Below are 25,529 nucleotides of genomic sequence, written 5' to 3'. Positions count from 1 at the left end.
TTTATCTATTGGTCACATTGAAAAAACCCATAGTTATCAAATATGAAGCAATTATATCCAATAAAGCAGTTAACATTCATGTAGCATGTTTTATGCTAAGTTCTTCATAACGATGTCTTATTTCTCTCTCTTTTTTTTTTTAATTTAATAGCCTTTTATTTACAGGTTATATGCATGGGTAACTTTACAGCATTAACAATTGCCAAACCTCTTGTTCCAATTTTTCACCTCTTACCCCCCACCCCCTCCCCCAGATGGCAGGATGACCAGTAGATGTTAAATATATTAAAATATAAATTAGATACACAATAAGTATACATGACCAAAATGTTACTTTGCTGTACAAAAAGAATCAGACTCTGAAATAGTGTACAATTAGCTTGTGAAGGAAATCAAAAATGCAGGTGGGCATAAATATAGGGATTGGGAATTCAATGTAATAGTTTTTAGTCATCTCCCAGAGTTCTTTCTCTGGGCGTAGCTGATTCAGTTCATTACTGCTCCATTGGAAATGATTTGGTTGATCTCGTTGCTGAGGATGGCCTGATCCATCAGAACTGGTCATCATATAGTATTGTTGTTGAAGTATATAATGATCTCCTGGTCCTGCTCATTTCACTCAGCATCAGTTCGTGTAAGTCTCTTCAAGCCTTTCTGAAATCATCCTGTTGGTCATTTCTTACAGAACAGTAATATTCCATAGTATTCATATACCACAATTTATTCAGCCATTCTCCAACTGAGGGGCATCCATTCAGTTTCCAGTTTCTGGCCACTACAAACAGGGCTGCCACAAACATTCATGCACATACGGGTCCCTTTCCCTTCTTTATAATCTCTTTGGGATATAAGCCCAATAGTAACACTGCTGGATCAAAGGGTATGCACAGTTTGATAACTTTTTGAGCATAGTTCCAAACTACTCTCCAAAATGGTTGGATTCATTCACAACTCCACCAACAATGCATCAATGTCCCAGTTTTCCTGCATCCCCTCCAACAATCATCATTATTTTTTCCTGTCATCTTAGCCAATCTGGATGTCTTATTTCTCTTGACAAATCAGAAAACTGGGCAGAGATAAAATAATTTGCCATAAATTACATAGCTAATAATATCCATAATTGATACAGAATGGTGGTCTTACAAAAAGCAGAGGCTGACTGACTTTCCAAGTGCTGCCAGGGTCTTCCCAGGCAGTTCCTGGACAGAACTTGGTGCAAGTATATCCCTTTGATGGTACTTTCAGGTGCAAGGCCTCAGAGAATGCTGACCATAGGACCTGACTCCCATTTCATCCCCAAGATGGGTTGAGGGTATTTGGGCAAGGTTGTGTGTGGGGGGGGTCCCCATGGTTTTGCTTCCCCTATTTCTATAGGTGAAACAGAATTAGAATTTCCTTACAGTTCTGAGAAGAGAAGAGTTAGCAAACAGAGATACTTGGGCTAGACTGATCTTGATAACAATCCCCACAATTACGATGTTTGACGAATTTTTTTGTTGTTGTTGCAATTTTAATCTAGCTCACAGAACAAACATGACAGTGATATGAAAGAGGACTGTCCCATCTTTGCCAAAAAGCCATAAAATTTTGCCAAAAGCCATCCTATAGCTCTGGTATCCCAAAGGAGGTGAAAGGGTAGCAAAGGTTCCCTAGGAACTTTGCTGGAAATTGCAAGAATTTCCCAGTCTGGGCATCCCCAATCAAGGAAAACTTGTTGAGCTCAACATGACCCAGGCAAGCCTTCTCCCAGTGGCTTAGGGTGTCTCAGCTATAAGACTGTGGGGAAAAAAAAAAAAAAAAAAAAAAAAAAAAAAAAAAAAAAAAAGAGGATTACCTTGGCAAAGAGAGAATCAAGCCAGGGGAGGCCAGATTCTCCCAATACCCAGCTACCAAATGTCGAGGTTGGGAAAGAGGTCCCAGACCAATATCGGGAAGTGTCTCAAAAGAATTTGCAGACTTGAACCCATCTCCTAGTCAAAGAGCAAAGTTTTATTGCAAAAACACCATTACAAAACAGGCTGAATTGTAAGGGAATTCAGCAGAGAAACAGAGGCAAGGAGATTTATTTATCCAGCTTTCAATCACAGATATGCTAACTCTATGGTTCATAAGTAGGAAGGAGTGGTCTTTGGAATTTGGTTCTCTTGTACAGATTGTTACGGACCATTAACAGACAGCAATGAATTGAGGAGTGGTCTTATTCACTATTGTCTCAAGAGTTTTATCTGTGGGAGTTTCTTGAGGTCAGAAACTATTTAAGTAGTGGTCAGACATTGGGTATGAGGATTTCCTGAGGCAGATTCCAAAGCTAGAAGATTTAGTACTACTGACATTGTTAGAACAGAAGCACCTCCAAGTTCCGGGGACTGCAAAATCATATTACATAAGATAGACTGCCCGGGAAAAGCATTTGTACTTGCTATATAGTTAAGTTGTCTCTGACCCGCTGTGATCTTACATGGAGTTTTCCCAGCAAAGATACTTAGTGGCCATTTCCTTCAGCTGATTTTACAAGTGAGGAACCTGAAGCCAACAGCTGTTCCCAACAATAAATGTGTAAAGTATTATGCTAAGTGCTGAGGACATAATTAGATAAGTGCCCCTGCTCCCAAGAAGCTCCCATTCCAAAGGAGGAACAATGTGGCTTTTTTTTTTTTTTTTTTAATAGCCTTTTATTTATAGGTTATATGCATTGGTAACTTTACAGCATTAACAATTGCCAAACCTCTTGTTCCAATTTTTCCCCTCCTTCCCCCCACTCCCTCCCCCAGATGGCAGGATGACCAGTAGATGTTAAATATATTAAAATATAAATTAGATACACAGTAAGTATTCTTGACCAAACCATTATTTTGCTGTACAAAAAGAATCGGACTCTGAAATATTGTACAATTAGCTTGTGAAGGAAATCAAAAATGCAGGTGGGCAAAAATATAGGGATTGGGAATTCAATGTAATGGTTTTCAGTCATCTCCCAGAGTTCTTTCGCTGGGCGCGTAGCTGGTTCACAATGTGGCTTTTAAAAACTTTTTTTTTTTTCTGATTATACATGTACATTAATTTTTTTTTTTTATTTAATAGCCTTTTATTTACAGGATATATGCATGGGTAACTTTACAGCATTAACAATTGCCAAACCTCTTGTTCCAATTTTTCCCCTCCTTCCCCCCACCCCCTCCCCCAGATGGCAGGATGACCAGTAGATGTTAAATATATTAAAATATAAATTAGATACACAATAAGTATACACATGTACATTAATTTTTAATGCACATTTCTTTATGAATCATACTGGTAGAGAAAAATCAGAACAAAAGGAAAAAAACCATGAGAGAAGAAAAAAAAACCAAGAAAAAAAATGAATATAGCATGTGTTGATTTACATTCAGTCTCCATAGTTCTTTCTTTGGAGGCACATGGTGTTTTACTGGGATTGCCTCAGATCATTGAATCGACGAGAAGAACCAAGTCTTTCATAGTTGATCATTATACATTCTTACTGTTGCTATGCACAGTATTATCCTGGTTCAGCTTGTTTCACCCAGCATCAGTTCATGTAATTCTTTCCAGGTCTTTCTAAAATCTGCCTGTTCATTTTTTATAGAACTTTTAAAAGTTAATTTTTATGTCACTTTTATAATATTCCATTTTCATATAGTCAGCCATTCCCCAGCTGATGGGCATCTACTCATTTTCCAATTCTTTGCCACCACAAAAAGAGCTGCTATAAACATTTTTACACATGTGGATCCTTTTCCCTCTATGATTTCTTGGGATACAGCTCCAGGAGTTGTAGTTGCTGGAGTCCAGTCTTTTATAGCCCTTTGGGCATAGTTCTAAATTGCTCTCCAGAATGGTGGATTATTATATAACTCCACCCACAATGTATGAGTGTCCCAGTTTTCCCTCATTCCCTCCAACGTTTATCATTTTTTCCTGGCATCTTAGCTAATCTGAGAAGTGTGAGGTGGTACCCCAGAGTTGTTTTAATGTGCATTTCTCTAAACAGTAGTGATTCAGAGCATTTTTTCATAAGACTACAGATGGCTTTAATTTCATCTTGTGAAAATTATCTGCTTGCCATCTGGGGGAGGGGGTGGAAGGAAGGGAGGGAAAGAGAGGGTGGAAGGGAGGGGGGAAGGAGGGGGTGGAAGAGAGGGAGGGGATGGAAGGAAGGGAGGGAAGGAGGAGGGAAGGAGGGGGGAAGGGTGGGTGGGAAGGAGGGGGTGGAGGGAGGGAGGGGAAAAATCGGAACAAAAGTGAGTGCAAGGGATAATGTAAAAAAATTACCCTGGCATGGGTTCTGTCAATAAAAAGTTATTTTAAAAAATAAATAAATAAAAATAAAAAAAAAAAAAGAAAGAAAAAAAGAAAATAGTCTGTGGAGGGGAAATTATAAGAACACACAGACGTAAACCAACTGTATGCAATAATTAGGGAAGGGGCCAGGCTCCTGTACCAGGTGGATGGGGGAAGGGAAGGAGAAGAGAAACTCGGCCTTTGCTGGCATAAGACGCATCTCCACTTCTCCAGGGCAGGGCTCCTTAAACTTTCCCCGCTTAAGACGCCTTCTCACCTGCGACCCAGGTGTACGAGTATATTCAATCGTTATACAAAGTAAACATTCACTGATAATAAATAAACTTATTTTAAAAACAATTCTCGAAGTTATATTTTAATATATTTAACATCTACTGGTCATCCTGCCATCTGGGGGAGGGGGTGGGGGGGTAAGAGGTGAAAAATTGGAACAAGAGGTTTGGCAATTGTTAATGCTGTAAAGTTACCCATGCATATATCCTGTAAATAAAAGGCTATTAAATAAAAAAAAATAATAAATAAAAATAAAAACAATTCTCGGGTATATATAAACTTTTTTAAGAGAAAAGCAAAATTGCCCAAGAATGAGACGGATGTGCTTGTTTCTTTTTACTTAAAGAATGAGTTTGGCGAAATAGGTGATGCTTTTTCCTGTGGCCAGACTTCTCGTGGCCGCCCCCCCACGCGGAGTAGCCATGATCGTTTAGCCCTCTCCCGGCCGTGTGCGGCCCTTTGCAGCCCCATCCGGGGTTTTCTTGGCAGGGATCCTGGAGTGGACGGCAATGTTACAGATGAGCAAACTGAGGCAAACAGGGCGACGTCACTCGCTCAGGCTCCCATAGAGCGCATTTGCCCCCCCCTCCCCCGCCGCACCCTCTAGCTGCCCCACCCAGCCCATCCTTTCTCCCCCACCCATTTTCCTTTCTCCGCAGCTGGGCTATTTGAATCTCGCGCGCTTGCGATTGATTGGCTGTCTGCGGAAGCGGGAAGCCGGGGCGGGGGGTGGGGTGAGGTAGACGCCGCCCGCCCCCTACTTTGCTACTTACAGTCATCTTCCCCGGGTTAGAGGAGTTTTGAAATTCAGCCAATCGATAAGCGCGCTCATACGCTCAAGAGGAGGAGCCTGGTGGCCAACGCCGACCAATCGGCGGAGGCCCTCCGAGGATCCGGCCAATAAGTAAGTAAAGGACGCTGTGACCGGCTGCCTTAAAGGTGGCGGCTTTGCACGCGGACCGGCATTTAGACTGCGGCGAGAGTTTGGCGAGTGTGTCTGCGCAGGCGCATCCGTTACTCGCGGTAGTCCCCTCAGAACCAGGCTCGCTCTTTATACGTTAGCATGTCGGGTCGCGGCAAGACCGGCGGGAAGGCCCGCGCCAAGGCCAAGTCTCGCTCTTCGCGGGCCGGGCTGCAGTTCCCCGTGGGCCGTGTGCACCGCCTGCTGAGGAAAGGCCACTACGCGGAGCGAGTCGGAGCCGGCGCGCCGGTGTACCTGGCGGCGGTGCTGGAGTACCTGACGGCCGAGATCCTGGAGCTGGCCGGCAACGCGGCCCGGGACAACAAGAAGACCCGCATCATCCCCCGCCACCTGCAGCTGGCCATCCGCAACGACGAGGAGCTCAACAAGCTGCTGGGCGGCGTGACCATCGCCCAGGGCGGCGTCCTGCCCAACATCCAGGCGGTGCTGCTGCCCAAGAAGAGCGGCGCCATCGCCGGCCCCAAGGCCCCGGGCAGCGGCGGCAGCAAGAAGAGCACGCAGGCCTCGCAGGAGTACTGAGGGCAGCCGCGGCCGCCCGGCCTCCGCGCCAGGCTCCCCACCCCCACCACAAAGGCCCTTTTCAGGGCCGCCTCCTCCCCTCACGGAGAGAGCTGAGCCACTCCCCCTGCCCTGGCCGGCGTCCCCGGGCGCGCCCGGGCCGGGCCCTTGCTTCTGACCCTTTCTCTCTTGGCAGCTACTGAGTCGGAGCCGCGGCGCCCCGGGGGCACGCGTGGGGACCCCCGGCCCGGCCCGGACCTCCGGCTTCGGAACTGATCATTTTCTCAGCCTAGAAACATTGCCTTTCTCCTGGGGGAACTGAGAGACTGTGAAAGACAGCTTGGAAGTCTAACTTAATTTTATTAAATGTTTTTTTTAAGCGAAGTTTCTTGTCTTTTTTTCAGCATGCTTGTAGTTGGTGATCTAAGGGGACCCAGGCTGCCGGACGCCCCCCGCGCCCCCAAGGCTGGCACGTGCTGGGGGATGGTTCGCTCGGCCACCGGTCTTTGGGGGAATTTGGGTCTGGGCCGTGAAAAGGACTTTTTGTGCCGAAGTCATTGACCGGGCATTTATGGGTCGGGCACTGGAAACGGATGGATGATCATCCCAGCGCCCGGAGCACCAGTGGGATGATTGTCCAACCCCCATCTTTTGTCTGTGGGCCAAATAAAAATTCCACAAGCGTTACTTGATGTGTTTTATTGACAGATTTGGTTACATTCAATGTCTGTGACTGCACAGAAAACAAGACGATCGTCCGGCCCCTTGGATAAAGGAAGGCAGAACAAGGCACTAGGGCACTTAGCAGCAACAGGTCCCCTATCCCACACCCGAGTCCCCAGAGGATGCAGTTTTTGTGCCTGGGGTAGTAGCTCTTGTTCAGCTGGTTGATGGGGGAAGGGTTCAGGATACCCCAGAATAACTGTGACCCTGTTCCTAGGCAGAAAATGCCCTCAAAAGCTAGATTAGCGGGCGTCGTTGAGCTGCCTTGCTACATCCAGGATTCTCTTTGCTCCCTTGCTGAGCAGCAGGTTAGCAAGACTGATACCCAGGTTTTCAGCTGCCAGCTGGGCTCCCTGAGAAATATGCCGAGCAGTGATGCCCACCCGCTGCACGTTATCCTCTGGGCCATCTTCAAGCTGCAGAGGAGAGAAGAGTTGGAGAACAAGAGGTATGACATGACCCCCCCCCCCTGCCCCTGCCCCTCCCCCCAGATGTGTGGTATGATGTAACCACATCTGCCCCGCCCTAGTGGTCCTGGTACCTGGCCTAAGACGTTGATGGTTGTCTGCATGGTTTCCTTCAGACTATCTGAGCCATCCAGACTCCAAACTCCACCAGTCAGGTACAGCTGGAAAACAAGAGGGCACTGCCTTACAAGAAGAAATCCCACAGGGGTAGAGAACAAGGTCATTTGGTCTTTGTGTGCTGGAGCACCTTGTAACAGGAGATGCTTAATGGATGCTGAAGTTAAAGGCCAATCCATTCCTTCCATAAAGGTTATTCAGGTGTTCTCCTAAAGCTAATATCTGAAATATGAGCCTGTCCCAGGGGTGCCACCTTTGTCCCCAGAGCAACATAAAACGCTTACCTGCCCATCCTTGAGGACTGTATGGACTGCCACAGGCACACTGCAGCCTCCTTCCTATAACAAGACCATAGCGGTAAGCCTCAAGGGCTCTGACAATATACTTTCCATCATGCCATTCTAAGAGATAGGCTGGACAATTGGGGTAAGGGTAGGGAAGGATTCACACTCCTAGGTTTTCCATCATTCAACTAGTTAGGTAATATTTACTATGTGCACAGTATATTGAGACACACCCTCCCCAAGTGAAATACTGGTCCTACCAGGTGCCTCAAGAAGGCCCTCTCGGCAATGCATCGGAGCAAGGTCTCGGGATCATGGAGCACTCGAACCAAATCTAACACTTCTTGGTCCTTGGCTCGGACTTCAACACCCAGGGCCCCCTGTGGAGAAACCCCACATGTCATCAGGCCTTTCCTTTTCACAGAAAAACAGTCTGATTAAATACAGGACCAAAAGTGAAGTGCCCACCTCCCCAGAGGTCAAAGCCAGCTTTTGTGATTGAGCATACCTGGCCCACAGCATACAGACATTCTTCAGGGTACAGGAACTAGAGGAGCAGAGCAAGCAGTTAGTTGTGGTAGACAGAAACTGAGATGAAGGGACCCTGCCAAAAATCATGACTTAGCAAGGCTGACAGCCTGGATTCCAGGATCCTAATCCCAGCCCTTCCCAATTTGAATCTAGTTTTCCCATTTAGATGATAATGCTTGAGTGAGGGAGGGGTGAGAAGATCTTAGGTAGGGCATAAAGAGGTTTTGGGGGGAGAGGTAATTCAGCAACTAACTTTTTAAAAAATTTTAACAAGAGCTTTTTGTTTTTCAGAATACATGCAAATAACTTTGCATGTGGTTTCTTCATGGGAAGTTTTAAAAATAAAAAAAAATTTTGTTTTAAATGTAACTGGGGAAAAATATTAAATAAATTTTAAAAAAATCAAAATTAATGCAAAGATAGTTTTAAATATTCACTCTTGCAAAATCTTGTGTTCCAAATTTTTCTCCCTATCCTCCTTCCCCTAAACAGCAAGTAATCCAATATAGGCTAAACATGGCAGCAACTAACTGAACATATGTGTAAATGTTTCTGGTCACAATGAGTGATGAAAAAAATAATTCTTACCTGCCCTATGCGGTCCTGCCAATTCATACGTTGCAGTCCAGCTGCTGCTAGGATGATGGCACTAAATTCCTGCTGTTCATCCAGCTTCCGAAGCCGAGTATTGAGATTGCCTCTCTGAAGGAGCACAGTGTTAAGGGATACAGCTGAGGTTTCTCCAAGACCTGTGGCCTCCCCAGCACCAGGCATCCAAGGACTCCTCATCTAGCTGTCTGCACAGGCCGCTCAGTGACAAGAGCCCTCCTTACCTAGCAGTACTAGTTAAATCCCCCCCTCAAATTGCCAAAAGGATACAATACTCTTGAATTCCAGGTGTGGATATTTCCGCTGCAACTGAGCTGCTCTACGAAGGGAGCTGGTCCCTACCACACTGTAAGATCAGAGGGGGTTTAGGGTGGAAGTTAGCACGGAGTGATCCTTACCAAACTTTCCCCTCCTGATCTTCAGCATCTGTCTCCCCACCTCAACCCCACTGCTCCTTTCCAGACTCTTACCTCTTCTCTGGCAAGGTAGCCAAGGTCTGTCCAGCATATTTTGGATGGAAGATAACAGCATCATAAGGGCTTTCCCGCCTTTATGAGAGGGACCAGGTAAAGTATTTGATCAGTTCAGCACACTCTGACCTGAAGCCATCCCAATCTCTCTTCAAAGAACCAACCAAAACTTGATCACTGAATTCCTAAGGTATGTCTAGAACTCTCCCAGGTGAAGAAGAGTAACATCGAAGGCAGAATGATAGTCAAAGAAAGAAATGCTAAAATGAGGGGCACACCTCTCCCCAATCCCCTCAACTTCAGGGTTGCCTCTTACTTGCAGACAGCACCAATAGTGAAGGCTGGGGGCAGGACAGTGGGCAAGTCCTTCAGGGAGTGCACAACCAGGTCCACTCTGAAAGAGACAGACAGAGCCAGGGAGATGAGGATAAAATGAGAGGGAGTAACAGCTTCCCATTATTTCCCAATCCCTCTCAATGCTTTGGTAGAATGAGGAGCAGAAAGACTGATCCCAACTCCAATTTCTATAGCACTTTAAAGATTCCAAAAAAGTCTTCCCTACCACTAGCCACCCCAAACCAACTTGGGAAGGAGATAAGTGTAAACATCATATCTATTTTACTGATAAGGAAATGAAGTGCTGGGTCTGGTATTCAAACTCAGGTGTCCTAATTCAGACCTCTTTCCATTCCTGCCCTCCACCACATCTCAGGAAGCAAGCAGGAAAGAAAGGGCCTTTTCTGGTTACCTGGATGCCCAATCACCCTCCTTTTTGTACCACTGGGCACAAATTATCACAGTGGCCACTTGTGTTCTAAACTAAGAGCTCACTCCAGCTCACTGCCCTTCAGGAAAGTGAAGACAGAGCCATGATTCCAGCAAGGAAGATGAAGTCTTTAACACCATTCTTAATCTACTCTATCTTCTGGGTGCCAAACCCTTTGGCTTTGTAGCAGCTATGATCCCAGGAAGGTAGAAACCTTCCAATAAGGTTTTTGGATGCCTAGGTAGAAAGCTGCTATATCTCCCATAGGATTCTGAGTCCTGGAAGGGAGACTGGATAAGGGAGGATTTAAAGGAGGCCCTGGGTCCACCCAGGTGGACAGGGAGATAAGTGTCATCAGGCCAACCACATTATCCAGCTCTCCTGCCCCACTCCTGTAATCTGCAATATAAACTTACTCATTCTTTTCCAAAGCATATTCCAGCTCTTTAGTAAACAGGCTTTTTTCTCCAATCTATCAGGGAAAAGAGGGACATTGTGAAACTCATGGAGGCAGGAAAATAAAGAGGGAGCTAAGAGAAATCAGGAAAGGGTGGGTTACCTTGGAGAGTGCAGTATCCAGGATCTTATCCCCAGTGGTAGACATGGCAACTAGAAATAGAGTGATCAGCCAGTCAACAAATAGCTGAGTACTTAATTAAGTACACACTTTCCAAAAAGTACTATGCTCCTGCCACATATACACCTGTGCTAGGCACCCAGCATGGGGGGAGAGAAAAGAAAAGTAGCATAGAGCTCTTGTCCTCAAAGAATTCACTCTCTGTGAGGGGATAATACACATACACATAAAGGTGGTTACCACCAAACCAAAAGACCAAGCAGTACATAACAAAGATCAAATGAATTGTACAGACTAAGTAGGAGGTCAGCATGGCTGGACTGATCAGGGAAGATTTCATGAAGTGGGTAGGAATAGTTTAAACCAGTTCTTCCATCATCTTCCCACTGGAGAGAAAACTTGAGAACTCACTGATTTCAAACTGCAGACCAGGGTAGAGGTTCATCAGCATTTTTACCACACTGTCCGTCTGTGTCCTTGCCAGCTGTGAAGCAAAATTGTGGTTCAGTCCTGCCCTGCTCTGCCCTCCCCACTGCAATCCAAGATGCACATAACAAAGACCAGATCAGAGAAATCCTGATGGGAACAGACTAGGGAACACAGCGATACAGGGAACCTGACCCAAGGGCGGTCAGGATGAGGGAGGACTACTTCCAATAGTTTTAAACCCCTTTTCCAAAAAGTCTTGCCTTCAATTATTTCTCAGTAGAGCCAAACTAAGTTCTATATTCTGTAGCCACCCCACTCAGAGTGGTGAAGGAGCCAAGTCCCTTATGTCCCTCACAGATTCCTGATACCCACAACAGGAGCCTTATCCCACCTCGCTCTTGCGAGTCCCCACGCGGATCACTCTCATCTTTGGGCTGTTCCTGTCCTGTAGAGAGAGAACCCAGAGTTATTTTCCTTTACACTCTTTTCCCTGAAAACCCCAAATCCCAAGTCTAGAGAAGCCTCAAGAGGCTGCTGGAAGGCCACTCCAACCGTCTTGTCTGTGGATCAGTACAGCTTAGGTTTTCTCTGGTGGGGAAGGGGTTTCTTTGATGTCATCCCTTCTACCATCTTCAGTGTCTTGGACTAAATTTCAAGTGACCTTCCAGCCTTACCTGGGAAGAATAAGGTTTTTCCAGTGGCCAGAGATAAAAGACACAAGTAGGTAGAGGTTAAAGCTGCTATACCTTCCAACAAGCTTCTGAGCCCTGGAAGGGAGACTGCTAAGGGAGCACTTAAAGGAGGTCCTGGATCCACCCAGGTGGGCAGGGAGATAAGTGTCATCAGGCCAACCACAAGGAGGGTGGGGTCAGAACTGGGAGGGGTGGGGGAGGGAAAGGGAAACGGAGGGGGAGATGTTCTCCGGAGCAACAGTGGAGGTGGCCCCACCACACACTGGGCAACTTGTGCTGAGTCACTGACAGTTGGAGAGAGATCAGTGGACCCACACCAGAGTGGACAAAAAATCCACTTACACATCTATGGGTGCTACCCAAATGCTGAAGTCACCATTGTGCCTAGAACTGCTAAAAACTTGGTCGGTGAAGGGAATGAGAAAGGAGGACGGAAGGAGGAGCCTAAGAGGAATCAAATTATTCTTCATAGGTCTGCTGAGGAGGTACAAATCTCCTCCTTTGATCATTATATACTTCAACAACAATACTAGATGATGACCAGTTCTGATGGATCAGGCCATCCTCAGCAACGAGATCAACCAAATCATTTCTAATGGAGCAGTAATGAACTGAGCTAGCTATGCCCAGAAAAAGAACTCTGGGAGATGACTAAAAACCATTACATTAAATTCCCAATCCCTATATTTATGCACACATGCATTTTTGTTTTCCTTCACAAGCTAATTGTACAATAATTCAGAGTCTGATTCTTTTTGTACAGCAAAATAATGTTTTGGTCATGTATACTTATTGTGTATCTAAGTTATATTTTAATATATTTAACATCTACTGGTCATCCTGCCATCTAGGGGGGGGGGGGGTAAGAGGTGAAAAATTGGAACAAGAGGTTTGGCAATTGTTAATGCTGTAAAGTTACCCATGTATAAATCCTGTAAATAAAAGGCTATTAAAGAAAAAAAAAAAATCTCCTCCTTTGGTTTCACTGGCAAAGAAATTCCCATTGTGCCTAGAACTGCTAAAAACTTGGTTGGTGAAGGGAATGAGAAAGGAGGAAGGAAGGAGAAGCCTAAGAGGAATCAAATTTATTCTTCATTGGTCTGCTGATGAGGTACAAATCTCCTCCTTTGGTTTCACTGGCAAAGAAATTGAGACTTGGAACCAGAAGGGACACATTCCTTCCTCTTGCTGAGGTTCTATGAGAATACCTGCCAAAGGCCCGGGGAGAAGGATTTATGCCCTGAAGGCCAGAATATAGGATCTTGTTTAACTAAAATTAACTCCACACCTGATAGTGGTTTTCCTTCCCTAGACGCTCTTAGGATGGAGGGGGCACTTACTACATCTGAGTATATAGTTAAAGAATATGTTACTGTGCTGCTGTGCATCTCCCAAACAAAGAGACTGAGCAAACCAAAGTCAAGACCAAGACCCTTAAACCTGCCTAACTGGGATCTCTGCTATGTTCCAGCTTGTTCACTGGACAGATGAGTGAGTCCACAGCAATGAGTCAAGAGCATTCCGGAGCTCAGAAATTCCAAGTGGGAATACCTTGGTATGCCAGAGAATCTTTTAGTTCTACCGAATGGCATAGACAGTGGAAATACTGGTCTTTCCTTCTCTCCCCAGTACCCCAGATACACCTTGAGCAATCATAGTTGTGGTGTTATCTCGGTGACCAGCAGCAGCCCTTGAGGATGACTTGAATCAAACCATATTAGGATCAGTGGGAGGACCTGGAGATGTTTATTCATCCAAAAAAAGCTGTCTTTAAATGCTAGGAAGGGCATCCTGTGGGAGAGGGAATACTTTATTCTGCTTGGCTTCAGACAACAGGTTTCCAAGCAGACTCCAACAATTATTTGTCAGGGAAGTAGTAGAGGGGATAAAGATAGCTGTACTACATGACTTCTGAAATCCATTTCAATTCTGAGAGAATACAACTGATCCATGATTATAAGAAAATAGCTCTTTTGGGGGGAAGGGGTGACTGGTCAAGTGTTAGCGCCTCAAACTCCAAAGTCTGGAGGGGACTGAGGAGTCTGATGAAGGCATCCGTGGCTGCATGCTAAGCATCTGTGGCTAAAGGAGGGAGAACAACTGCAGGAGCAGTGGTCAGGGAAGGAGATGAGAAAAGCCATTTATGAATAGGTAGTCTCATCCCCTCTGGGAATGGGGGAGGTGGGAACCCTAAAGTAAGAAGCTGGAAGGAACTTCAGGGAGTATCCAATCTAAGGGACGTTAAACTGGGAAATGTGACTATTTCGCTAACTTTTCTATTTTTGATAACTTTTACAACGTAATTGGATTTCTTCGTAATAACTGTTTTATTTTGTGCAGTAACAAATTATTCAGCAAGGTTTTGCAGAAGTGAATGTTGGAAACAATCTATGCATTTATTTGGAAAAATAAAATCCAATAAAAAAAATTGTTCCAAGAAAACTGGTTCTGCACACATACATTGTATCTAGGATATACTAGAACATATTCGACATGTATAGGACTGCTTGTCATCTAGGGGAGGGGGCGGAGGGAGGGAGGGGAAAAATCGGAACTGAAGTGAGTGCAAGGGATAATGTAAAAAAAAATTACCCTGGCATGGGTTCTGTCAATAAAAAGTTACTATAATAATAATAATTATAATAATAATAAAAGAAATTTAAAAAATTGTGCCGAGAAGAGGATCCACAGAGTGACCAATGGATTCGTGACACCAGTCATCTCGTTTTGCAGAGGAACGACCTCTGGGTCGGAAGTGGCAACATCCAACGCCGACGCCCCCCGGCCCGACGGGCAGCCCAGCCCCCAACGCGTCCGGGCTAGGAGCGACCCCCCCCCCCCCCCCCCCCCCCCCCCCCCCCCCCACCGCCCCCGGAAGCAGGCCGCCGGCGGCCAGGAGCGTTAGCTCGGAGGCAGCGCCCAGCAGTGCCCACGGGGAGCGCGGAATACTCGGCCCCCCCAGCCACAGGAGGGCGGGGAAACTCCGCGGGCCCGCACGCTTCCGCTGGAACCACTTTTTCCAACTGTCCCTTTAAATCCCATTCAAAGCCCGGCGCCAGTGACAGGCGCTCCAGCCAATAGACTGCAGGGGATGGCGGCCAACAGCCAATCACTTGCCCGCTACGCGCGGAGCCGCAAACGGGGTCCTCGGGACCGACTCACCCCTGCGGCCGCATCTCCTCTCTCGGACATGCCTCCGTCCGTAGAGTGAGGCTGTGGGGCGCGGGCGGGGCGACACCCCCAGCTTGCCGAGCACGCGGGACCTTCAGGCCTGCAGGGGAGCCGGGGACACGTGGAGGCTGCGCCGCCCGGGCCGTCTCCTGCTCCCGGACACAGGCCAAGGGCCTTGCGTCACTTCCTCCGCGCCCCTTAAAGGGGCAGATGCCGGCGCGGGAGCCTGAGACCTGGAGAGGGCGGGGCCGGCACACTCGCTCAGCGCCTGCCCCCCACGCAGCCTCTTGGCAGATCACCTGGCAGCTAAGAAACCCAGGCCCGGAGAAGCCTCTCAGGCGGTCACTGACCCGGCGTGTACTCTGTACCGCGCCAGAGTGAAACTCCTTGCGGGCAGGGAATGATATGCCTGAGCTAAACAGCGTCTGGCACACGGTAGAGAAATGAGCAGAACCAGGAGATCATTATATACGTCAACAACGACACTGTATGAGGATGTAATCTGATGGAAGTGGATTTCTTTGACAAAGAGACCTAAGTCAGTTTCAATTGATCAGTGATGGACAGAAGCAGCTACACCCAAAGAAAAAACACTGGGAAATAAATGTAAACTGTTTGCATTTTTGTTTTCTTCCCGGGTTATTTCTACCTTGTTATTTCTACCTTCTGAATCCAATTCTCCCTGTGCAACAAGAAAACTGTTTGGTTCTGCAAACATATATTGTATCTAGGATATACTATAACATATTCAACATATATATAGGACTGCTTGTCATCTAGGGGAGGGGGCGGAGGGAGAGAGGGAAAAAAATCAGACAGGAGTGAGCGCAAGGGATAATGTAAAAAAATTACCCTGGCATGGGTTCTGGCAATAAAAAGTGATAATAATAATAAAAAATAAAATAAAATAAAAAATGCTTATGGATTGAATTACCGCAGAACACACAAAAAAATGGACAAGAATACTGTGTTCCTTTCTTAATGTTACATTTTGGTAATGGCACTGATAATGCTGAAGGGCCCACGTTGGTAAAGGGCCTTGGGAGAATGCCAGGAGGAGGAACTGTTTCCGATTTTTGCACGCATGCCCCCATCATCTAGCATAGTCCCTGATATTATACAGACACAAGTGTTTGTTGATTCAAATTAAGCAAAAGGGAATGTGCATTTTTAATAGGATTTAGGGGGACAAGCAAGCTATCTTCAAATTCCTGAAACGCTAATATGAAAAAATGTCTTGTTGGGGAGAATGTTAAATAGGATCAAATGGGGATAACACAAGGGGCTTTTGCAAATCTTCAAGTGCTGTACAAATGCTAGTTATTAATAATGGATAAGAACAACGAATGGGAATCATACATTTTGACAGAAGGGAAAAAAAAGTCCCTTAAGATTTGTACTGTCCAAGAGGCCTGGAGAGACTTACATGAACTAATGCTAAGTGAAATGAGCAGAACTAGTTCATTATACACTTCAACAACAATGTAGTATTGTAGTATTCTCATGTAGATGAGAATCAAATCTGATGGAAGTGGGTCTCTTCAACAATGAGAATCCAAATCAGTTCCAATTGATCAGTGATGAATAGAACCAGCTACACCCAGTGAAAGTATACTGGGAAGTAAGTGTGGACCACAACATAGCATTTACATGCTTTCTGTTGTTTGCTTGCATTTTTGTTTTTTTTCCCAGGTTATTTTTTACCTTTTTTCTAAATCTGATTTTTCTTGTGCAGCAAGATAACTGTATAAATATGTATGCATATATTGTATTTAACATATACTTTAACATATTCAACATATATGGGACTACCTGCCATCTAGGAGAAGGGGTGGAAGGAAGGAGGGGAAAAGTTGGAACAGAAGTTTTTGCAAGAGTCAATGTTGAAAAATTACCCATGCATATGTTTTGTCAATAATAAGCCATAATAAATAAATTTAATTAAAAAAAAAAAAAAGATCCATACTGTCCAATGGGCAGCCTGGAAAGGTAGTGAGTTCCTCCTATTTGGAAGCTAAGGAAAAGCTAAATAACCACTTAATTTTGTACTGAAGAATTAGTATTCAACCATTTATTAAGTGCTTATTATGTGTCAGGCACCAAGGCTAGGAGGTACAAAGCATGAAGCAAAAAAAACTTAAAGATAATTATTACAGTTTCCACAGTTAGTTAGAAAAAAAGATACTCAAGGACTCTGGCAACAGAGATATCTTGAGTAGTCCAAGAGTCTTTCTTTCATATTGTTTTAAGGGTAGATGATTTGTCAAAGGTAATTGGGAAATGAAGAAAAGGAAAGATAGGGCAAACTATTAATCACTTATCTCATGCTAGGTCCCATGCTAAATGTTTCACACACATCTTATTTATTTGATCCTTACAACAACCTAGGAAGAAGGTGCCATTATGTCCATTTTACAGTTGATGAAACAGGCATTTTGTGACTTGTCCAGTCACAGCTACCAACTTTCCCAAGGCCAGATTTTAACCTAAATGTTCTTAACTCCAGGTCTAGCACTCTTATCTATTTTGACAGTAGATAATAGGACCAATGAAAGAGTGAAGCCTGCCTGAAATTCCAGTTTAATGACTTTCAAACTAGTTATTCTCTCTCCCATATTATGATGCACCCCAAAATCAGGACATACTGATAACCTAAATGCAACTCATTTGCAGCTTTGTTAATACTAATAAAATGGAATAAAATGGAATAACAATAGTTTGATTTTCATGTGGGAGCACAAATTTAAACCAACCCTTTCAAAGGATTAATACAGATTTTTAAGAACTTTTTACTTTCTATGCTCTTCCTCCCTTTCCCCTTTCAGTGCATGGCCAACACATCTCCTAGTCCCCTTGCCACTGCCTCTGCTTCTGAGGATTTCCATGGGAATGATGCCCAAAATATTTGCCGAGGGATAGAGGAAAATTGTCTTGGGTGCTAGCTTCTGGAAACTCCTGAACCTCAAGCTACAGATGTGTCATTTCACCGTGTTTAAGAAGCCAAGAGTCCTATTAAGCAAAGGAATGAGGGAGAGTAGCACCACACCCTTCAAGAGTATCTGGAGAAAGATGTGGCTGCAAGAGGAGGAACAAGAAGTGCACTGAGCAAGGCACATCAGAAAAGCCCCAAATAAAACATCTTCTCTCCAAAGGTATCCTGCCTTTTTATTTATAAACTGGATGCTTGCACTCAAGCAGAAACTGGTGCTCTGGGCAAAGAAAAAAAGCAGTTCTGGTCCATATATGCAAGAGAGCTTGCTGGGGTGGTTTCCCTCACCCTGATGGGAGTACCTTAAGAACATCCTTCTCTGACAGCAGCAGTCACCATTGGGAAGAAGCAGGCTGAGTAAGGGCAAAGAAGAGTGTGAAAGCAAATCTTCACACCTAAGTGTTAGGAAATCAGAGATGCAGAATGGTGAGAGGGACAGTTGTTTTTCAAACTATTCATTGGGACCTCCCATCAGAGAAGCATTTCTGTTCATAAAATTAGTCCCTGAAGCCACTTGTTATTTGCATCCTCTTATTTCCATGCATGATTTGTCTTCCCAATATCATTCTTATGTCCAGAGTGTCCTTAGGTACCCCGCTTGGAGTGCAGGAGCAGGTCTCGTTGCAGTCCAGCTTCCAGGCTGGTGCCCACTCTGCCCACAGGGGGATCGGTCAGCAGGGTCAACTTGTTGAAGACACCACGTCCAAAGTAGTCAGCGATAACAGAGAAGCTATCATTGGAGTATTTAAGCTGACAGGCAGGAAAGAAAGAGGACAGTTAGAACAGCTCAGGGAAAGCTCTGGCTACCTCTCTATTGCCTCGGGCCCCAAGAGGAGATGGAATGCCCACCAGTGCTCCCTCCAGGATTCCTATGCCACCTAGTGAGAGTGGAGAGTCTCAGCCAGCTCCTTGCCATTCCTACCTGGTGCTGAAATTGATCATGCAAATCCCGCTTTTGCTCCTGGGTCCGGATCATGTCCATAACCTTGCGATTTTCAGGGAGGCAGGTGGGACAGTCAGCATCACTTTCTGAGTAGCTCTCAAAACAGTGTTGATGGAATGAATGGCCACACAAAAAGTGGACAGAGGGCAGCTCCAGAGCACTGGTGCAGATACTGCACTTTGTCTTCTGGAAGATCTTTGGGCTACAAATAAAATAGAAGAGAAAGAAGATGTGAAAGAAATGGCAAAGAGAGTAAAAAGTCAGGTAGCAAAGACAGTAGAACAAAACTTCAGAGAAGTCCTAGGCCAAAACTCTGATCCTGAAAAACTTTATTCTTAACTGTATTACATATCACCTTAGCAAGTCAGAGAATGATAGGACTTAGTATTAAGAAGAACCTTAGAAATCACCTAACACAATCACCTAACTTTATAGATGAAAAAATTAACACCCAAAGCCAAAGTAATTTGCAGATGAGCATAGCCACAAAGAATATGGCAGAGGTGGTATTTAAACTAGTTATCTAGCTCTAAATCCAGTGTTCCTTATACCACTCAGTACTGCCCAGAGCCTACCAAAAAACCCAAACTTTTCTATAGAACAGGATAAGGCAAACATAGTCAGAAAAACCAGAAGGTAAAACTGGATTGAAGGTCAATAAGAGTCATCAGCGTGACAAGGCTGATAAAAAAGTTTATGCAATCTGAGGTTGCATTAATTCAAATATAGCGTCCAAAGCAAAGAAGGAAATATGTCTTTTTGATGAGTAACATTTTCTGAAGTAACTCAGTACTGAAACCCAAGTCACCTTTGACTCCTATTCCAACCAGCCATGTGCTGATTTGTCAGGCAAGTTCAATCTCCCAACATCCCTGGCAGCCATCCTTATCCTCCCATAACCCCCCCTTCTTCTGGCCCTCACTGCTCTCCAGATGATTATTGCTTCCACCTACAGGCCCTCCCTTGTCCAATCCTTTCCTTTACCACTGTCACTCATTATGGGCTTTAAAGCCCTCCGCCAGCATTTCTAAAACTAAATAAATGGTACCTCTCTCCTCCCCCTCTCCCTGCAAGCTATTAAAAAAAAAATGAAAGAAAGAGGTTCAAAAAATCACCATAAATCAAGCTACTACATAGAACCATACCAGATTCCTTCTGAAACCTGAGAAGTACTTTCCAAGTACCTGGTCTTTAGCTCCTGGATCTCTTGACGTATACGGGTGGTTTCTTCCCGATACCTTCGTACCCGAAGCTCATCTTTCTCAATCTGCTGGCTCTGCTTTTGCAGCTTCTGTACCAGATAGTCCTTGATAACAGACAATGTGGCTGTTGAGTTGTGAGCCAAGGTCTGCACCACTAAAATGAGGGAAGAAAGTTAAAGTAAAGGATCTGTGAGAAGGAAGAACCTTGATCAAGGAGACCTAATTCACAATATCCCAGGCCTCTCACCCACCTAAAAGGGGAGGCATGAGGTTCTTGCTTTCAATATGTTTAAGCACGGCAGCAACATATTCCTTGCAGTCTTCCTCCTTGCGGGCAAAGTAACTGAGCGCTTGCTCCCATAGAGAAGGCTCCTGTTCACCATGCCGTTCACAAACAGCAATCACCTGTCGATACTGTTCATGCTGCATATGGTAATGCATGATCTGCTGGAACCTGAGGCCAGGAAAGGAAGTAAGATCAGTAACCAGCCCTGAGAAATCACCTGGACTCCTCCTCTAACCCCAACTTCCCCAGCCTTCCCAAGACTTACAGCTTTCCTTGCTCATAGAGGTATAAGACACCATCTTGAAAATCATGCATCTGGCAAAGAACCAAGGCCTTATCGAAGACATTGGCAAAGTGGCCGCTCTTCAAGAGAGAGAGTGCCTCAGCATGGAGCTTCTCTTTGACCTAGGGGAATATGAAAAGAGAGTCAATGTGAGTAATAAATCAACTTTCCAATACTCCCTAAATCCCCATTATCAGAGTTCAGCCCCATTATGGTCCTTTAGCAGCTCTAAAAACATAGAACTACTCAAAAGCAGACAAACCAACCAAAAGATCTTAAATACACCAATACATTTTAATTTTCTGATAGCTGTAACAGACTCTACCTGTGGGTCCTTCTCATGAGCCCAGTTTTGTAGTCTCAGCTCGAGCAAAGTATCATAGACACCCTGGGGTGAATCTGCCTGCACCTCAGTCATATGTTCTAGGAAGGCCTTCAGTTCTCTTGGGTTGTTGGCAAAAATGGGAATGAATTCTTCAGAATTGGCCTGGAGAGCACAAATAAGAAAGAGAGAACTGGTTGGAGAGGCCTGTGAGGTTTTCTTAGGGTGTGACAACTAGTCTCCTGGAAGTCTTCCTCACCCTGCAGCCAGGCCCATCACTCTCAGCAGCAGCCTCTGCACAGGGCCGATAGTCAGTACACAGGACTTTCAGCAACTGGGTAGTCTGTTCTGGCACATGATGCATGAGGATCTTGCCATACCGCTTCATGTTGCTTTCTGCTTGTTCAAAAGGCAGCTTCCCAATATACTGTAATGCCTCCTGGTAGTTCTGGGAGAAAGGAAGGGTAAAATTATACACTGGATCAGGTCCACTGCTCTCTCCTTCTCTGGAGTATCCAGAATAGAGATTACTGAGAAGGCAGTCGTTTCCTGAATTTAAGACCTGCCCACCTTGATGTCCTCTAGTTGAACCTTCAGGTACCACTCATGGTGAGCATGATTCTCAGCCAAGTACAAGGCATGGGAATAGTAGCCAGCCTGCCGAAGGACCTTGATAGCTGTTTCTACATCAAAGTGAACTTCACTTTCACTCTTTGTCTACCAGGGAAAGAAAAACCAAAGTGAAATGGTGGTAACATGCTTTTCATTTGTTTCTTCTTGGAGAAACCTTTGTGTGAAACACAATTCCAATTTCCCCATTTCCCAGACTCATGATGTGTGTAAAAACTAAACTCCACATGATAGCTGAGGGAAAAGAAAACAGCAGGAAAGCTACCCTGGTGTTCTACTGCCTCTTATTTCCCACGATGATGAATCTTCCCACTCTTCTCTGTCCCATTAAACAATGATAACAATACCAACTTCATGAGATTATGGATCAAATGAGATGTATATATGATGTGCTTTGGAAGTCTTAACACGCTGTATACTGGCTATATCTGAAGAATGGAGAAGAGCAATTCTCTAAGTATGTACAGTATGTTTCTTAAGAAACTTCCCTCCCCCACCCTCCCACTTAGTACCTGTACCTGTAACCCCTCCCTCCAAGCACCTTGATGAATTCCTCTAGCTTGGAGCTGTCCTTGAGCTTTGTGTAGCAATTGAGCAACAGAGTGGTGTGGTCAGCATTGGCCAATGACTGCCGATGGAGGGTTTGGAGATAGGCAGTCAGGTTGTGGATGCGCTGGGCGTCCAAGAATTTTCGGATCACGTAGGATGGCTCCAATTTCCCTATGGTGCTGAGAAAATGTGTGTATGTATGTTAAAAAGAATACCAATGTTTATTGCAAAGAAAGGGAAGTAAGGAAGAAGAATCAAACTATAATTATAAATAAAACTAAAGCTCTTCTGAAATAAAGGATGCTCATTTGTATTTAATTTCATGCTAATCAGTAGAACATTAAAATGCAGGTGTCCCCTCCCCAATCCCACACCATTGTTCTTATTTGAAAATTAGTTTTTGCAATCCCTGATATGGCTGCCCCAACCTAGAAAATTTGTTGTATAGGTTCAATTCCATACTGACCGGATATACTGCTGGACAGCACCATCATGGTTTCCCTTGCTGTAGAGGTGGTCCCCATACTGCATGAAGATCTGTGCCAACCCATCACTATCCAGGTGCTGGCTTTTGGCCAAGTTGATTGCCATCTCAAACAGATTCTTTTTAAACAACATCTAATGAGGGAAATGTGAAAAAATGGGGAAAGTTGCCTCAACAGCACAAAACCTAAGTTGAAAGGCTCAGAATACTGTATCAACCCTAAAATGTTAAAGACCCATTAAAATAACTCCTAAATCAACCTGAAAGCAATCTGCATAATAAGAATGACCTCTGACAGAGGTTGGCTCTCACAGGGATGCCTCAAAAAGGATCACTTCCCTTAAGGAATCCAACCCAGACTATTCACCTTCTAATTCTATCCTAAAACAGTCCTCCCTCACTTAAATCCAATTCATTTGCATGTCATACATGATATGGTCATGGAACTCTTTGAGAACAAAGGACAACCAATAATAAATACTATCCTAGGAAAACTAAGTAAAGTTGCAGAAACTGAGAAGATTCACAACTTAGATGAGAGAAGACATCTCAGTCCAGGGGAGGAGAGCAACCAAATCATGGATCTTCTGCAGCTTATTTCCTAGTGCCTGCTCCAGGGAATTTGGTGATCTTGCCTCCAATTTAGTCTGGGTGTCCTTTTCCTGAAGCACATGAACTCGCCCATCTCGAGTCAGCACGTACAGAGAGCCCCACTCAGCAAGCACATCTACCACATCCTCAAAGATGGAGCTATAGGCAATGAACTTGTTGCATAGATCATAAATGTTGAGGATCTGCTTGTCGGAGCTCTGGGAGTCCCTGCTGGTGAACTCTGATCTGTAAAAGGAGGAAGAAAGGTCAGATCTGATCTAGCCCCACTTCATCTCTCCTCTCTTCCCATTTTTCCTTTAGTATACTCCTTCAATATTATCTACCCATGCATAACAATCCATCTTGTATAATCAATCTCTTAAGAGAGTTATCACAAAATGCTATATGTTTATCACAAAAAAAAACCCAACCTATAAACAAATTTGCTTTTCACTATACTGGGAAGTATAGAGAGAAAACTAGTACCTAATCCTCCAAACAAAGACACAAGTCTGACAAGACACTGAAGGGACAGAAAACTAATTAATTCACTGAACAAGTATGTGCTGGGAAAGGAAAAAAAAAGCAGACTGAAAAAATACCATAGAAACCAATTACAACCCTATAAATGAAGATACAACATAGTCACAACACTCAGGTTAAATACAATCTTTGGCTGGTATTAGTGTATTCAAATTAACTGTCTTTCTTTCCTTTAGTGGAAGGCAAGTTAAGATGAGCATGCAGTTACACATACAATCACTGGTCTTAACTGCTTGGGATTGTTTTGAAAAAGTTTTCAAGAAAGAAACTTTGGGTTTGGGGTGTTTATTAGTTGTGTTAAAATTCTATTAAAAAACAAAACAAAACCCAAAGCCTAATATTTATTGCATACAAAGCACTGATTAAAAAGTCATACCAACAATAGGAAAGCAAATTTATGACATAAAGACAGGCCCGTTCCCCTTAGATTTTTCTTCCAAACCATCTAGTCCTAAGATTTACTGTTTCTTTGACATCTCTCTTGACTTATTTATTTAGGCAGCAAAAAGTAAAGACCAAATCTTAGCTCCCTGCTGTGTTTGATGACAAGAAGAGCTAAGCAAACACCTAATGCTAAAAATTTATAGACAGAATAACCTGAGTCTTAATTTTAATTAGGGGAAAAGCAAAATGAAGCAGGCAAAAATCCAATAATTAAGACTTAAAGTCAACTTCACCCAAGGACTTTGTAGTTTTCTTTCCTCAGAACCCCTCTCCAAACTTCTTGGTTCCCAACTCCTCCCTATCCCCAGTCTCCTTACTTGGGTGAAATCTTGCGGTCCCGGGAAACAATAACAAGGTAGCCACGGAACCAGTGGGCAATGAGCTTATGGCCCTCAAATGCAAAGCAAGGGCCACGTTCATCAGGCTGATATAAGTAAACACACTCATCCCCAGCAACAATAAACTGCAGGTCCTGAGAAGGATCACTTAGGGCTGAGCAGCGCAGGCCACAGCCATGGGTGTCTAACTCTATCCGAGGATAGTCCTTTCCAGACAGACTGTAGGACTGCAGAAAAAGAGGAAATACACGAAATCACATAAGGATCTTCTTCCCAAATCTATCTTCATTTATCACAGGAAAAGACATTTTCCTCCTATCTACTAAGAGACACAGGATTATGCCTTCTAAGTACTTAATAACCATTACAATGAAGATGTCCTAAAAAATTCCTAACTTTAATCAGAGCTCACATCTCCTTTCACAGATGGAACAACTAAAAACTAGAGAGGGTAAATGGCTTGTCCATGGACAACTTATCAAGTCAATAGCAATGACAAGACCAGAATTCTGCTCAGTCTTCTCAACCTAGAGTTCTTCGCTTACTCAAAATATTAAAAAGGAGAGAAGCAAAGCAGAGATAATGGATGAGGGCTAGAAGGTGGAGAAGTAATCAGATCTCTCCAATTCATTCTTATTCCTTTGAGACAATCATAATAAATTCATAGTTGAGTAACGGAAGACAGGAAAAGGGAGGGAGAACAAAAGCAACACAGTAAGGTAAGAGTCCTGATTGCCCACGAAAAAAATGATCCGGACCCATACCTGCACATTCTCTGTTGTCACCACAAACAAGTGGGTAGTCTTGCCTGCCTGGCGGAAGGCCAGCCCAGTGACAGGATAGCTGCCTTTGTGCAAAATTTGGGTCTTGCTGTGTCGGTCCCTGGTGATATCACCCTTATTGAGGGTAACACTACCATCTGTAAAGCCTGTAATCAGAAAGAAGGTAGTTAAGTGGATTGAAAGAAGCCAGAGAAAGGAATATGGAACATGATACATGTTTAAAGAGGAGAA

The 25,529-nt window shown here is 44.3% G+C and overlaps 3 protein-coding genes across 4 annotated transcripts; 1 reads left to right on the top strand and 2 right to left on the bottom strand.

Annotated features, from left to right (window-relative positions):
• Positions 1 to 5,517: 5,517 nt before the first annotated feature.
• On the top strand, positions 5,518 to 6,763 carry LOC100915930 (histone H2AX). The gene has a single exon (XM_012544971.3). It carries the CDS (start codon positions 5,660 to 5,662, stop codon positions 6,095 to 6,097), a length of 438 nt encoding a protein of 145 aa, XP_012400425.1. The 5' UTR covers positions 5,518 to 5,659; the 3' UTR covers positions 6,098 to 6,763.
• On the bottom strand, positions 6,760 to 15,091 carry HMBS (hydroxymethylbilane synthase). Of its 2 annotated transcripts, none has more exons than XM_012544969.3 (14): positions 14,904 to 15,091; positions 11,441 to 11,494; positions 11,032 to 11,104; positions 10,603 to 10,652; positions 10,460 to 10,515; positions 9,594 to 9,671; positions 9,278 to 9,355; positions 9,078 to 9,153; positions 8,787 to 8,900; positions 8,176 to 8,214; positions 7,928 to 8,047; positions 7,668 to 7,721; positions 7,341 to 7,427; positions 6,760 to 7,215 (listed from the first exon to the last, which is right to left on the bottom strand). In XM_012544969.3, exons 1-14 carry the CDS (start codon positions 14,931 to 14,933, stop codon positions 7,042 to 7,044), a joined length of 1,083 nt encoding a protein of 360 aa, XP_012400423.1. In that variant the 5' UTR covers positions 14,934 to 15,091; the 3' UTR covers positions 6,760 to 7,041. The 2 variants fall into 2 exon arrangements, with proteins under 2 accessions (XP_012400423.1, XP_012400424.1); XM_012544970.3 differs by lacking the exon at positions 14,904 to 15,091 and adding an exon at positions 11,724 to 11,840.
• A 2,400-nt stretch (positions 15,092 to 17,491) lies between these two features.
• Positions 17,492 to 25,415, bottom strand: VPS11 (VPS11 core subunit of CORVET and HOPS complexes). The gene is made up of 12 exons (XM_031960116.1): positions 25,281 to 25,415; positions 23,236 to 23,437; positions 22,583 to 22,734; positions 22,109 to 22,295; positions 21,508 to 21,654; positions 21,197 to 21,385; positions 20,941 to 21,102; positions 20,598 to 20,737; positions 20,298 to 20,500; positions 20,029 to 20,200; positions 18,824 to 19,046; positions 17,492 to 18,651 (listed from the first exon to the last, which is right to left on the bottom strand). The coding sequence occupies exons 1-12, from the start codon at positions 25,286 to 25,288 to the stop codon at positions 18,487 to 18,489; spliced, it is 1,950 nt and encodes a 649-aa protein (XP_031815976.1). The 5' UTR covers positions 25,289 to 25,415; the 3' UTR covers positions 17,492 to 18,486.
• Between the last annotated feature and the right edge of the window lie 114 nt (positions 25,416 to 25,529).

Source organism: Sarcophilus harrisii, chromosome 3 (assembly GCF_902635505.1).
Source record: "Sarcophilus harrisii chromosome 3, mSarHar1.11, whole genome shotgun sequence".
Classification (NCBI taxonomy): Eukaryota; Metazoa; Chordata; class Mammalia; order Dasyuromorphia; family Dasyuridae; genus Sarcophilus; species Sarcophilus harrisii.
Note: the sequence above shows the minus strand (reverse complement) of the source record. Positions and strands in the feature narration are given on the sequence as shown.